Raw genomic sequence first — 16,080 nt, forward strand, 5'->3', positions numbered from 1 at the left:
AGCCCAAGTGCTTGTTAGCACACATCTTGGTTACTATTAATTGCATAGTATATTCTTACCTCCATGTAGTACAATGGTTCTGTCTGTCCCATCAGGTCTCATGGATTCAATTATATTTTCTTTAGAATCACTCCAATAGATCCTATCATTGTTCAAATAATCAATAGAAAGACCAGTTGGCCAGCCAAGGTCTTCAGAGACCAGTGTCTGTCTTTGTTGTCCATCCATCCAGGCACATTCAATCTTTGGCTGCCTTCCCCAGTCAGTCCAATACATAAGCCTGAAAGGATAGAATTAGAAATGGATACGGTTCAGAATTTAGTCTTTGGAACTTCGGAGTTTCATGGAAAAGGTCAGTAATGGGAAAAAAAAGCTGTTCAGCAACCTATGCTATGCAGCTGTGACTGGGAAGGTTACAGAGAGTTCACTGAACAATATATACCAAAAGAACATTCAGCAATAACAATAAAGCTGTAACATCCATGTCACTTCAGGGAGCTATGTTGCTGTACTCCAACTGAGAGAAGCACATATCACGATATCTCATGATTTACCGTTTAATCCAAGTTACAGCAAGCCCAGCTGTTGAAAGTACTAGTGCATTTACATTGCTTTTCCCCATGGAGAAGGCTATGACTGTCCTGCTTGGAGCTAGTGAAGAGCAATTCCCATCTATTTCTCTGTTTCTGTAGTAACAGAGAAATTTGGTGGGCACATAATAATGTAGAAAAGAGATTTTTATTTGAACTATCTGGCCATGTCTTCAACACAGGCATCCATGTTAAATCTAATACTAAAATGCTTTCCCATTCTCACAAACTTCACAGTGTCAGTAAAGCAAAGTTCCTGAGAACATTCCCTTAGTCTTTGCTGAAAAATTTACCACTGTGGGCTTTTTTAGTTTTGAATAGCATTGGAAATAATTATGGTACTCACCCACGTTTTGGATTGACAGCAATAGCTGCTGGTTGATCCAGATGGGAAAAAATAAGCCATTTTCTATACCGTCCATCTAATTTTGCCACCTCTATGCGATTAGTCCCTGCATCAGTCCAGTAAAGATGTCTGAATTACATAAAACACAAAACATTCCAAAAGTAAATAGTTTACACTTGGAAGAGGAATAAAGTAAATTAAGAAGAAACACTCTATCAAACTCAAACAAAATTAATATAACAAACCTGCATTGATTACTGAACTTGTATAGAATATACAGACCCTAAATATAGGTAAAAGTTTAGCAAATGTGGTCTGTTGGCTCACTCATTATTTTCCTCTGAAATCTACCTCTGGGTCCCTGTCAAATAATCTTCATTGAAGGGATACTGAAAACTTTCATTAGTACTTTTAAGCAGCAGAAGTGGCTAATAAGCATCTTTAAAGACTCCATTTTCCAGGAGACAATGAGGTTCATTACAAGTAAAAATTAATTTACCATGTAATTTATGCAGCAGCTCTGGAGATATCCAGCTTATTAGTTCACAGCTCCTCTCTAGACTTTTGTCTAATGAGAGAGATACTAATGAATAAATTGTTCCTGCATCAGTTGAAAATGTATTTTTTTAGTTCTAACAAACAGGGCACTCAGTCTACTCTTCCTTAAATTTTGTTTATCTTTATCATCATGCCTTTATAATTTTTTTGACCTTAGATAATAAACAGACTCATTATTTTGCACCCACTAACCACACGGTGCCTTCTGCTTAAATAAATTACCTCCTAGCTGGCCTGGAAACATGAAAAAATACTGTAATTTCTATTTAGCAGATGAGCAGCAAGACAAAGTGTCTCAAAGCTTATAATTTTATCTGTAACATTTTTTATAATTATATATGCATATAATTAAATGTGGTTTTTTTAAAATACATTTCAACATTATTCTGAAATCAGTGCAGTGCTATGTTTGAAGTGCTGAAGTTTCTCATCAAGATGAAGCTGAAGCCTCACCAGGATGCTTATGATATGTATCCTGGATGCTTGCTCTCATGACCATATAAATTCGTGAACAGAATTCAGACATTCCCTTTTGCCTTTGGAGACATTTTTTTCTAGGTGCCTCCAGTTTATGAAGCAAACAATGAAGTAACCTGAGGACTAGCCCAGGCCCTAATATATCTATACCTAAGAAAAGATACAATTTTTAACTTTTTCTCATCATTTTGTATCCAAAATCTGGCAATAGCATTCAGAAGGTTGACTAATATTTCTAACTTCTGTCCATTCAGCCTCAAACAGCATCCTGACTACATTTCAAAGTGTCCATCTACAAACATCACGTTCCTCTCAGCATTATACCACATGAACTACATCTATCCCTGTCTACCACGTCCTTTAACAGTTATATTGCAAGATGAAATGACACGGTAAACATCAAACTCCCAAGAGTCAGGCCCAACTTTGTTCCAGCTCTTCTCCAAGGTAGTATACATAAGGAGTGATCTCATGATTTCTATGATTAAGTTTAAAAATTACCATGCTTCAGGCTAAAAAAATTCACAGTCACTAAAAGGGAGAAAAACTTCATGAAATATGATTACAAAAACTTAACCATTTTGTGAGAAAATACATCTATTCATCAAATTTTAGAGCTACTTCTGTTTTGGGATTGCTCATATAGCACAGGGTTGGTAAGGAATGAGCAAAGATACAAGATAAAATTCCATCGTGGATTGGGGAGCTTTCCTCCCAACAGCAAAGAAAGGTTGTTCCCTGGAGCGTACCTAAGTCATTGAAGAAGAATCCATCTGACACGAAGGCTCGTGTATTATATCACTTTACTGATGCACAACCTTTCTGCCAATTGCAAAGAATATGTGATGCCATCAACCACATGCGCATCTATTAACCTGCTGTCTGGGCAAGAACAGCTTACTACATTGTTCTGAACTACTGTCAGACTAGACACATTCAGAGACAATTCATAAGGAAGAAAAAAGTGGATTTTGCACAGCCTGATCAAATTCACAAACTGACACATTAAAGATACAGCATTTTTCCAGCTTTTCAGTGTACTTACCTTCCAACCCAGTCAACAGCTAGCCCATCAGGATTAACTATGTATTTGAGATTCAAGTCAACTTCCTTTGTTGGATTGTTCCTACTGCTGTCAAAAGTGGGGAGATAAGCACGTTTGATGGCTCCAAACTCAGAACCCTGTCCCAGAATGCTGAAGTACACAATACCTTAAAAAAAAAATGTGAGAAATGTCTATTTAATTACATATTTGTTGAAATTCTAATTTTTCTGAGGCTCTTGTGTGAAGTTACCAGCCCCATTTATTTTTGAATAAGGTAAGAGTTGTCTGTTCTGAGAGTTGTCTGTGTTAGTGTATAAATTCTAAAGCCATCTATCACATGCAACAAGATACACATCTAAAGTCATCTTGAGCTTATCAAGAAATAAATATTATATTTTTCAAGAGCAGAGGATCTTAGCTCTGAAACCTTTACACATGATTTTGAGAATATTTAGGCTCTCATAACCTTAAGGAGCAAGCATGGCCCAGGACAGTGGCCCCGTTGAAAAAGCAAAAAAAAGGGAACCTGAGCAAGAAGCAAAAATATAAGTTAACGCAGGGATCTATTGGCCATTCCTCCTAAGTTTAAGGATTAATTCTTGCAACACTTGAGTCAGGTTTGGGAACTGCAGAGGCAGAAGGAAAATAAGTATTTATCTAATAAAAATCTTCTACTGCAGCATAATCCTAAAGAGCCACAATTATACAGATAAACACACTAAAATGAAAGGAAAACCAGATCAAAATCTAGCTAAACGAAATTAAAACATTAAAAGAAAGTACACTGATGCTGAAGAATGACTAGAGGGGAAGGGCACATTCAACTGAGACCTGGCCAGTTGATCTAATTTGATTTTGCTTTCCAGTGTAAATTAAGCACCCATGCTACAAAAATGCATCTTTTTTAATCAACCATTGCATGGTTGAGTGTTAGCATACTCACTCAGGCCTATCCCTTCAGGGTCCCAGTCATAATCCAGAGCTTGGATGCGTTCCTGGTTATCAATATAGTCAGAGTACTGTTCTGATGAGATGTTGTACCTTCGAATCCGCACATTATCTGGCAGCAGTAACAATGGAGGATTACCTGGGAAACAACAGTGAATTTATTTTCATTTATTTCTCATTTTAGAAAAAACAGATGAAAGTGACTTCTAATTAAAACTAAAAGGGTTTTTCACAAGTTGTATCTGTACAAGAAGCAGAGGGAATTCTGGGCCACTTCTAAAGCTTCAGAGCTATTCAAACTTCATGGCTTTGCAAAATTTACAAAAACTAAAATGCTTACCACTGAGGATAGTATTATCCCTTTCACCATAGATCTTGTGCAGACATAATTCCTTAAAAATTATTAAACATTTCATTGTTGGCATATCACCACATCTCAAAAACAGAATGCCAGTACACACTGGGTGGCTCCACTTTCCCTCACAAAATACAGCTATTAATTTTAAAAGTACAAATAAATTGCCAGTCCCTTTAGCCCTGACATGTCAAAATTCTACCTTAAAGTTTTTAAATTCTAATATCTCTATATTGATGAATGTTCTCCCAATCACAGTTTAATTTTGGGTTAGCCTAACAACATCCCATCTGGCCCTCATTTATAAGGGCTGTGATATTATACTAAAAAAGCAGGGCAGAGTTCTGGGTATACATGGAAATAGAACTTAGGTACAACAAATTTCAGCGTTACCAGCTACAATTATATTATCTTCTATCACTTAGCCTTCAACACTTTGTGTGTCTGGATGTTTCCTGAACAAAGCCTGTGAGAAAGGGTATCAAAGAATTGGATTTCAACATGGGCACAAACAGGCAGCCAGGCAGAAACTGAAGTGTAAATGTACTTTTGCATTTCCAGCCTAACGCTCAGCAGCAAATATTTGCTGAACTATGCCCCTGGACAGGTAACTTGTAGACCTTATTTTCTTGTATAATTTTTCATATTACAAATAATTTTTAGGTTTCAAAACCTCCAGTAGCATGTAGGTTAGGTTACAGGCTTTCTGTTCTGAAGATTTTAATATTTGGCTTGGCACACCATATTTCTATCATTTATCTCTTAAAACTGTTAAAGTGTAACTATTTTTCTAGATACAGTACTGGTTTTGGTTTTTATTTAATGCTGCTCTATCATCACTTTTTTGTCTGTCACTATTGTTTTCTGAGTCAACTCTGCCTATTCAGGACTGCCACACATGGTAGCCACTGCACTGAGGTATGATAAAAAGCCAATGACTGATCTGAAACATTGGCCAAAGTCCTTCTGTTTGTGCGCAGCAGTCCATGCACAATGAATGGCAACCTGCCATCGAACTGCCTTTGATTTATGCCAGTTTAATGCAACTTCTTTCTGATGCATTATTTCGTTGATAAAATCTAAACTTCAAGAATAGGCAACATTAATTTTCATTCTGATAACCACCAGAAAACTGGTTTTTGTTTGCAGAAAATTTCAGGAGAAATGTATACAATGTTTACAATTGGAAGCAGAGATGAGCACTTTCATTCCTGATATGGAATAGGTGGAATACACAGATAGTATTATCTTACAGAATAAGGTTTGGTTTATCATTATGCCCTTCTTATAAAAGACAGTTTAACTTATTCATTAAGTTGCTCTATTGCACTTGCTCTTTACAGGTGGCAATCAATCTCCCTATTGGTTAACATACCATCAGCTGCACACTGTTTCCCTTGTTGATCACCCACAGATCTGAAGCCATCTGCACAGAAACATTCATAGCTTCCTTTGGAATTCTTGCAGTCTTGGGTGCACGTTCCAAAGATCTCACACTCATTAATATCTAGACACAAGAAGAGAAAAGATTCCTAAAACTTGATTTCTTTCTTGTTTAGTCTTTAGGAGTCTCAGGGGTGACCTCATTGCTCTCTACAATACCCTGAAGGAAGGCTGTAGTGAGGTGGGGGCCAGTCTCTTTTACGCTGCCTGCAGTGAGAGAAGCTGAGGAAATGGCCTTAAGATGAGACGGTAAATTCAGATTAGATACTAGAAAAAACTTTCACTGTTAGAGTGGTAGGTATCAGAGTAGGTTGTCCAGGGAGGTGGTGGAGTCACCATCCCTGGAGGTGTTTCAGAGTATCTGCATCTGGTGCCGGGTGATGGTTTAGTGGTTTAGGGGGTTACAGTGGTCGTGCTGGGTTGGTGGTTGGACTTCTTAGAGGCCTCTTCCAACCTTGACGATTCTATGCCAAACATCTTTACTTCATGAAGTGGTAGGTTTGTGCCTTCCCCACATACTCTAAAAGAACAGTGACCTAATTAGTGATCCTTAAAATCAGCATCTGTTATCAAACAGAGCTCCTCATCACTCATTTGCTGTTTACCATGTCTTGACTACAGATTGTCAATAACTACCTTGCTGTAATCCTACTTAACAGATTTGTTTTCCGAGATGCACTTTTGATCATGTATTTTTGTGTTAAATCAATAAAGCAAGACAAAAGATGAGGCAAGACTAAAATGAGATGCAAGAGCAAAACTTTCTTGAAGTGTGAAGCCAAGACACATGGTCCTCAGAAACTATATCAGCAGGGAAAGGGAGGGGTGGCTTTAGATCACGTTCAATAAAATCATACAAATTGTCCACAAGAGCTGGGAGAAACAAGCAGAAGGATTTTCATCAAAACATACTGAAACACCAGCTGGAAAGGTACTATGTTGCATGACCACAAACCATGGCCTTTGAGTGGACTCCTCATTACATTTTATCTGCATAAAACCCAGGGCAAAAATATGGCACAACACACCTTTACTGTAGGTCTGTTTGGGAACAGAACAGAAGGAGAGTATAACCTGCAGCAAGCTTGTTTTCAATAAGGAAAAGAAAACACATCAAATTTTTATCTCTCAGATTGCAAAGATATGACAAAACATATTGTACTGTATACATATACGTACTGTAAAGCAAAAATATATCTACAGCTACCAAAAGCTTAAAAGAAGTCTTAAATGAGGAGCCAATTTTTTGTTGAATGAGGCATACATTTTAGAAAACATGATTCAGCAGAGGAACTCTTTAGGACACACCTATCTGATAAATATATAAAAATCGTATTAGAATGTGAAAATGAGTGGTCACATTAGAATGCTGAAGAGACAGGTGAATGAACACTTATCAGCAAAAAGATATTTATAAGATTAAAAATACCTTCACAGGAGTTACGGTTAGTTTCACTGGCCTTGTACCCTGGCCTGCAGGAACAGATAAAGCCTCCTTCATTCAGATTGGTACAGTTATGTTCACAGATATTTTCTGCACAAGTTCGCTCTGCTCCAGGATCTGAAAAAAAAAAAAAAAAAGCAAATTATACAATTATAAGTAAAGAATGAAGTAATAAGGGGAAGGAATAATAATATTGTTCATTATTACAATTGAAAATAGTTTCCAGATAGATCAAGTTTGTTTCCTTTCCTTTTTTTCTAACTAAAATTAGAAGACAATGGTAACAACTGGTTAAGAGAACTGTCAACTAAAAAGTAGTGAAGAGGGTCAGGAAGAGAGCCATAATCATTAAAGCCCCCTTTCCTTAACAGAAATTACATTCTACATTACCAGCAGTCTGCAGAAACTGCAGAATTTAAGGATTTGACTCTAACTCCTACCATTGCCAATATAGCTCTTTCATATCCAGTGCTTTCTTATTAGCTGAACAAGAAATATTGTCAGTTGATATCATGCATAACACAGGCCCTACATTATTAACATCTGGAAGATGTCAGAGAGAAGATGGCACATAGTTCATGCCAAACCTAATCTAAAGCCTACTGCAGTCAGTACAGGTCATTGCACTGCCCTTTAAAACATTCCTATAATGGAAAAGCTAAGTCAGATATAATAGTCAGTCTGTAACAGATGATGAAAATTACACACTTCTGAAAGTACATCTAGAATTCTATTGATTCATATGTACTCTATATATGCATAAAATACTTGAGTACAAATGTAAATTTGTTATATAAGCAGAAAAGATAAATAGTATGTTTACTGGAAGATCATGAGGCAAAGATACAGATGTATGGCAAAAACCTTACATTAAGCTGATTATCTCATTTTTACATGCACATTCCAGTGCTGATTAACTTAAGTTTAAACAGCTCAATTTCATATACGTGGAGAGGCATAAATTGTACACAAATATTCTACTTTCATTATAGCAGGTATTTGATGTTAGGAAAGCTCCAAAGGTTACCATCTGATCTGTATTCATGTTTATCCCCAAAGAGCAGAATGCAGGCAACAGAAGGTGTCTGTTTCACACTTTCATAGCCTTTTTATTTTCATCAAGTCATTGCATTAGGCTGTATTACCTAAAGACCATTGTGATGGTAACTGAAGCAAAGAAATCAGCTGCTTCAAAATGGACTACACTCTAGGCTTCCAAGTTACTTGTGTTTTGGAAATCTGCTGGATTGCAAATCACCAATGTAGCATTTGGCACATTTTCACATGATGCCATCACAGACTGACAAATTGAAATTACAAGTGCATGCTCATATAACCACTCTGCAGCTGTCTACACATTTATAAAATGTATGTATGTATGTCTACACTATACATAAAAAGTTGAGGTTTTGTTTGTTGTTTTTTTTGAGATTCCATGGAATACCTCTTGTCTCAAAGTTCAGGTCAAAGGTTTTACATTCAAAAGGATACTAGTAAATATGTAATAGATAGTTAATAAAAGATGTACAGAGGATCTGAAAGGGCCAATAGGCAAAGGACTAGTGGTCCTTAAAGATTCTGAGGTCATGTCCATAAAAAGAAAAATAGAAATATCTCAATATACTTATATTTTTAACTGGGCTAGGGTAACATGCACCAGTTCAGAGTCTGGCCACTAATCTATTGCAATTATGGTTGAAATAGATGGTTGTTCTTGTGTTCTTGACTCTGTAACACAACCCATTTCAAAACAAGATCAAAACCAAGATCAAATCTTTTTTTTTCAATAATGCATAAATACTCTAAGCCTAAAAAAGACTTTGTTCAGAGCACATTTCATGGAATCACTCAAGTTGGAAAAGATCTTTAAGATCTTAAGATCATCAGGTTGTACTATAAACCAAACACTGTCAAGACCCACTAAGCCTTGTCTCTAAGTAGCACATCTATATGTTTTTGGAAGACATGTACAAAAGAATGAAAACAGAAGAGAATTAAAACAAAATAAACTAAGCATAATAAACAAAATAATAAAAATAAACAAAATAAACTAAAATAATGAAAGAATGAAAACAGTAAATATTGTCCTCACTAACTGAATAATCCTAGAGAAGGCTTATTAAAAACAGTCAGGAAATTTACACAGGCTAATTAAAAAACAATACTTCTTAGTATGCTATTCAATAAAAAACATTCATTGCTTTCAGTTTCAGAAAATTCTATTTCAACAGCATTGCAATTTTGTATTTTATTGATATTATAACTTACTGCAGCCCATTTCATCAAAATGGTCTCCACAGTCATCGTAATTGTCACAGACATAATGTAGGGGAATGCAATTTCCATTACTGCACTTGAATTCTTCAGTTTTACAAGGTCTTGGTGTTGGCTCTCTACCTACAATCAAGAAAAGAAATATTCCTCTGTCACAGTTTAAACTACAAAGTACCAACAAACACTATTCCCCATTGCTAACGGGGAAGCTGATGCCATCTGGTAAAACAGTGACAAGACTATTTTGGAAGTCTGTATAAAAACCATAACCAGGATGTAACATCCTGATTTCTAGTAACATCTCCATGAACTGAAAGAAGTCCTGCTATTTTATAAAAGGGACAGAAGGAAAATCCTTAGTGTTAATAGTTGACTAAACTTTTTTTAATAGTGCAAACTTATTAATATTCTTCAATTATATACTTCCTCCATCTACTGCAGACTTCTAAAAATCATGGAGATTTTAGTAAACTATTTACTTTTAGAATATTGTACAATAAAACCAGGAAATAATATGATTAAACTTGAAAATGTATTGCACAGTCAGCAAGAAATACGTAAGATATCTGAGGGCAAAAACCTATTGAATATTAACAGACCTTCTGCAGGGTCTGAGCCTAAATACTAAGATTGTTAATATGTGTTTAACAGTGCCACAACTTCAAGAAGTATCTATTTCTTTATTTTAAAAGTTGCAACTGGCCATTGCATCGCATCCCATCCTATCCCATCCCATCCCAAATTTACTATACATCCCAACTCTTTATTCTTCCTCCTTTTAAGTGGAGTTCATAATAAGAGGAACAAATGTAGCAGGTGCTCATAGGAAAATACAATATTGTTTTGAAAATCATGCTCTTTTACTTTTCAGACAAATGTTTGCCGATTTCTGCTACATGTACAGAGAGCTATGAATACATATTACTAATAACCATAGCTCAAATTATTTCATAGTGAGGTCTTGATTTCATTATTATTGTTAACCTTGATATCCCTTTGGAATTACTTAATATTAAGCACATCAGAATTACTGAATTTGATACTCAATTTTGTGTAAACATACAGTGTTCCTCTTTCTCGTCACTGCCATCTCCACAGTCATCCTCCTGGTTGCACAGCTCATGACTGTATATACAGCGATTGTTTTCACACCGGAAACGGAATGGAGATTCACAAGCAATATCCACTGAAAGCACAGAGGTCAATCAGTCACACTTGATACTTCAGGCCATTGGGTCACAAATTATTCATATCGCTTTTCTCTTGGAACATTCATGTTTTGTATATTTCAAAAGGTGAGTAGGAATTCAGACAAAAAATATTTTCTGCACATTTTGGTGATTAGAAGACAAATTCTCTAACTACATATTACACTGAGGTTTCTAGGTTTGTTTGTGAAGTAAATTAACTGGAAATCCAACATGGTATTTAAGTGCATAACTGACAAAACCAGTTTAAATAGCACCTCCAACACCTAAATATTAAATCTCAAGTCAAGACTTAGCAGCCATATTTACAAAGACGTCCCAACAACACTAATAAGTTTGAAAGTTCAGCACTTGTGACAATATACATCATCTGAATAAATCTTTCATTTCAAACTGATATTCTTATTTTTGATAATCAATTTGAAAATGTGAAATAGTGACCTTATCTCTCTGATATGCTTCTCCCTACTTTTATAACCACATATACAAACATCTACAAAGCAGTGAGAAATTTTGTCAGAGAACAAAGTGAATTTGCATTAAAAAAAAATTCTTAGCACTCATCCCAAATAATTATAATTTATTTTCTAATTTATCTATTATGTGTAGAAATTAAGCATATTGTTTATTTTAATATAATTCCTCTCTCTTACAGCAAAGGTGAAGTTCTTCATCAGAGTCATCTCCACAATCATTATCCCCATCACATTTCCAGTATGGCTGAATACAGACATGGTTTTTGCATTCAAACAGCATGGGTGGACAGTATGTACCATTAGGATACCGTGTTGCTGAAAAAAGGAAAATTATTATATTTGCATTTACAATAAAAACATTATGTTTTCATGAAAAATATTCAGTCCAACCCTGTATTATTTTTAAAAACACTTATCTCCATAATAAGAGATACTATATAAAGTGCTTCAAAGATGTGCAGCAACAACAGGCTGCAATGACTGAGGACTTCTTCACAGCTATAAGTAATTAATTCAGGTTTAAATGAATAGTGAAACAACTCTACGTTAGACAAGCTTTTGAAAAGAAACTAATTAATTTAACAAATGGTAGTTATATTTGTTATTGACAAATCTGTTCAATAAAAAAGATAATTAACCTCACTAGCACCAAACATGAATGATTGAAGAAGCACATAAGATACATAATTCCAAAAGGACTCATGTTGATATAGCAAAAAAACGCCACTCATATTCTGTAAAAGCTGTGAAAGGAACTGAACTAAATCAAAGAAAAAACAAAAATATTATTCTACCAACTTATATAAATAAACCATACCCTTGACCTTTCAGTGGTTTCTCATACGCTTTATCCTACATTTAAGAGCAGTCAAATATTTTATACTCAGGCTCTGAAAGACAACTGCTGTGATGTACCAGGATGTAGTTACCATCAGAAAAATAAAGGTAGTACTGTGCAGATGCTCTTCTTACTTAATGCACAGGTATTAAAATTAAGTACATGGAAAGATGTACAGAACTTCCCCGATACCAACATGAAGAGAAAGGAATTCTCCCAAGCACTGAAGCCTACAATCATGGAAACATGTAAGTCAGAACCAACACCTCAGTAGGTTCCACCCAAAAAGCTGATGTCAGTCAATGCAGATACAACATAGAGGGAATATTTTCCTTCCAACTGGGAACAATACTTTCTGGGTAAACAGCTGCAGTTGTAGATCCAGGCAAGCTACAGATATTTTTTTCACAGTAGCTCAATATACCAAAGGAAAACAGCAATGGAAAAGTATATTATTTCCTAGGGTTCACTGATACTTTAGGACACTTTACAGTGATTCAAGTATTATAAAAAAAATCTCATTACAAAATCTTATTAGAATTTGCTACAATTGAAATAGTTTGGATCTTGCAGTGTTCATGGGAGAGTGAAAAATTTTAATTCAATCACACGTGTATCTTCTCCTGGACTTGGTAATCACATTCATTTCCTACCATTAAGAATGTGTTTACAGTCAGTGTAAGAGATGGCAACCCATTACTATATTAAAAAGCTGATTCAAAATATTGTGCTTATCCTGAATCTTTACTAACACCACTGAGCATTGCAGAATTCTGTATCTCTAAGGAGTCATCTCACTTAAAAATAGGGAAAAATGCAAATCTTTCTGAAAGTGAGCACAATGAGCACCAATTGCAAAGCTTATAACTCACGACAAGTTGCTTCATCAGAGAAATCAAGGCAGTCTGCATTTCCATCACATTTGAAGCGCTCTGCGACACAGTGTCCACTGTCACACTGGAAATAACCTGGGTGGCAGGTTCTCAGCTCTGAAAAAATTCAGAAGTTAGTGTTGAAATGTCTTCTTGTTCAAAGACAGATAGACTTCTTACATTTTGAGAACAATCTTCTGAAAACAACTGGAAAATCCCAGACTACTGAAACTGTGGTATTCCCTACTTTTGGTGGAGTGAGTAAAGTGACAGGGTGAACATTACTTCTTTCAATATGCTTCCCATAAAAGATCATTTTGCAGAATAATTTATCACATTAGAAACAAAGGTGTGAACATGTAAGAGGTAGCATTCAGATAATACACACCACAGTCACGTTCATCCGAATTGTCTTCACAGTCATCATCATGGTCACAGATCCACCGGGAAGGAATGCAGCGCAGATTGTCACAACGGTATTCACTTTCTGTGCACTCACGAGGACCTTCATTTAAAATCAATGTACAAATATGAAAACTTTCCCAGATGTAGATTTAAACATCCACACCTGCCTCATTGAACCAGACAAAAGTAATGTGGGCAGATAATGAGATAAAATCTTTAAAACTAAATGATGTTAAAACAACATTCCCCCCAAGTACTCTTTAAATATGATAGATATTCTAAGTCCCTCTTGACATAGAAAAAAGGAAAATCATTGCAGACTTTGTTTCAACACAGAATTATCCAGGAGCTTTTAATTCAAAGCAGAAAAAAAAAAAAAATCCACTATCATTGCTTAAGAAACTATGTAATACTACATTTGCACACAGGACAAAATTCAAATTCAAAATTCATGTCACTTCTTAGTGGAAAACAGGAAATGTGTTATTATGATCACTGGATTTATCAGTGTTTTTATGTAACCAGAATGTTTCCTTGTGATATCAGTGTGGTATTTCAGCAAATAAAAGACAGACTACCATATAAACAAAAAGAATGGTTGCAATTGAGAGCTGTCTCCCTTGTTCTCATAAGAAATAGAAGAATATTTAAGTCAAAAGTGGGACTACATAATTACAAACAAAAGAAGAACTCACTGCAGTTGTGCTCATCAGAGTTATCTCCGCAGTCATCATCTCCGTCACACTTCCAGCGCAGCGGGATACATCGATGATTGTCGCAACGGAAATCTCCAAAAGGACTGCAAGTCATCTCCTCTGCAGTGCAGACAGTTCACCAACAAAACAGCACACATTAGCACAGTCTTTGCCCAGGTACATTGTTACTGAAGGCTTTCAGAAAATCTGGGTGTTTGCAAATTGGAGAAATATTTTAGGCACAAAGTTACATTGAAATGACCCTCTCCAAACTTACCACAGCCTTGTTCATCACTGTTGTCTCTACAGTCATCGTTCCCATTGCACACTGCCCACAATGGTACACAACGGTAGTTGGTTCTACAGCTGAATTGTGTGTGATTGTCACATCGATAAGCAGATCCCACTGAAAGAGGCAGTTGTCAAAATTAATTGTTACTTAGCCATTAACTGCTCTCCTTGCTTTTCTGCCTCTCCTAACCTTTTATAACTTACAGTCAATGATTTTGACTAAAAAGAGATTTCTGCTATTTTCAGTATTGTAAAGTACAAAGCATTAAATGTATCTGATTTTACTATCTTTCCCATTCTATGCTGCTTGTGCTATTCTATTCTGCATATGCTACAAACCTATCACAGGATCAAATCACACTTCTTGTGTTTTTCCCTAAATTATTCAGAGCTGGTGACACTAGCAATAGCCCCAAATGTGGGAGCCAGAGGAGACAGCTTGTCCTCAAATGGCAAAACTTGGTCACAAGTTTTTGAAGATGCCCATTGATTCAGAGAGACATTCAAGCACATATAGGAAAATCCTAGCGTCAAGAAAGTCAGAGTGAGATCCTGATAATCAGTTTCTCATAAACTAGCAAGCATAAATAAGCTTTCTCCCCTTCAAGAACAGGTAAATAGTAAATTATCACATAATCTCTATGTTTTCTAACACTCTTTACTACACGAATGCAATTAGCTTGCAGGAAATATTCCTTTCCAATAAACTTTCAGTCTCAGGAAAATTAAGTTATGTGGTTCACTCTGCTTTTAGTGCATTTTAATGTAGGCATTTTACTACAGCTCTGTGCTTACTGCATTCGTGGAATGGCTCATCAGAGTTATCACCACAATCATCATCCACATCACACTTCCAGGACTGTGGGATGCAACGGCCATTGTCACATTTAAATTGGCCTGGGGGACAGGTTCTACTGGCACAGTGAGCACTATCTTCATCCGAGTTGTCACCACAGTCATCCTCTCTATCACACTGCCAGGCTTCCGGGATACATCGCTTGTTGGCACATTGCCACTGATGAGTTTCACACTGGTGATTAGCTGAAAGAATACAGATCAGCTGTTAGGATACTGAAACTTACAGAAATGATCTCCTGCGGTTATGTCAACTGAGCCCTTATGTTTACATCAACAGTTAAAAACAAAGCCAGAAAGAAAATGTCACATATACTTGCCCAGTTAAAGCAGTTAAGGTACACATTTCTAACATCACACGTCACATTTTCCCCAGGTATCTTCAGACAAGCTCACTAAGGCTCTGCAGTTTTCTAGGAGCAAGATATATACTACCTTCTCCTAAAGCAGAGGGAAGTAAACCCAGCATTCCACAGGATTGAGGCAGGGTTTCCCACTCACTTCACAGAGGACCTAGGTGGCATTTTGGCTCTGGCCATGCTATCAGCTTAGATGTGTATTGCCTGATGAGCCTGTTTCTCTATGAATTAACATGACAGAAAACATAGTAGAAGACCATGCTAATATCAGCTGCACAACCTACAGAAAAATCACCTCTATTTTAAAGGGCAAAGCACTGAAAGCTGGTATCAGCAGTGCTGGCAAACTTGGGTAGCTCTGAAAACAGGAGTGAACACTTATCTCTACTTGAAGAATTTCTTGCCGTACTCCACTCTACTACTTTCTTTTACATACACTGTATGTATCTACCAAACTGTTCAAGAGAAAATAGTGTATTATAATTCCCATTCATGTTCTAGACCAAAGGATTCTGTTCCCATGCACAAGATAATGAGTAAAAGGAATTACATAGACCTAAACTGACATTTATTGTATCCAGTATGTTATGCTGTACCCAGC

General features: G+C 36.2%; 1 protein-coding gene across 2 annotated transcripts in view; it reads right to left on the reverse strand.

Annotated features, from left to right (window-relative positions):
* LRP2 (LDL receptor related protein 2) overlaps positions 1-16,080 on the reverse strand; it is a 115,649-nt gene that overhangs the window by 11,412 nt on the left and 88,157 nt on the right. For both annotated transcript variants that reach the window (XM_088058931.1, XM_014249186.2), the window contains 14 exons: positions 15,061-15,306; positions 14,252-14,380; positions 13,975-14,094; positions 13,263-13,379; positions 12,875-12,991; positions 11,342-11,479; positions 10,544-10,666; positions 9,475-9,603; positions 7,192-7,323; positions 5,695-5,826; positions 3,960-4,103; positions 3,017-3,182; positions 937-1,065; positions 60-280 (listed from right to left, as the gene is read on the reverse strand). In XM_088058931.1, coding sequence (XP_087915057.1) covers positions 60-280; positions 937-1,065; positions 3,017-3,182; positions 3,960-4,103; positions 5,695-5,826; positions 7,192-7,323; positions 9,475-9,603; positions 10,544-10,666; positions 11,342-11,479; positions 12,875-12,991; positions 13,263-13,379; positions 13,975-14,094; positions 14,252-14,380; positions 15,061-15,306 — 2,043 coding nt within the window. The remainder of the gene's footprint in view (positions 1-59; positions 281-936; positions 1,066-3,016; positions 3,183-3,959; positions 4,104-5,694; positions 5,827-7,191; positions 7,324-9,474; positions 9,604-10,543; positions 10,667-11,341; positions 11,480-12,874; positions 12,992-13,262; positions 13,380-13,974; positions 14,095-14,251; positions 14,381-15,060; positions 15,307-16,080) is intronic.

Source organism: Pseudopodoces humilis, chromosome 8, assembly GCF_049639895.1.
Source record: "Pseudopodoces humilis isolate 2021_Gansu_Grassland_sample_001 chromosome 8, ASM4963989v1, whole genome shotgun sequence".
Classification (NCBI taxonomy): domain Eukaryota; kingdom Metazoa; phylum Chordata; class Aves; order Passeriformes; family Paridae; genus Pseudopodoces; species Pseudopodoces humilis.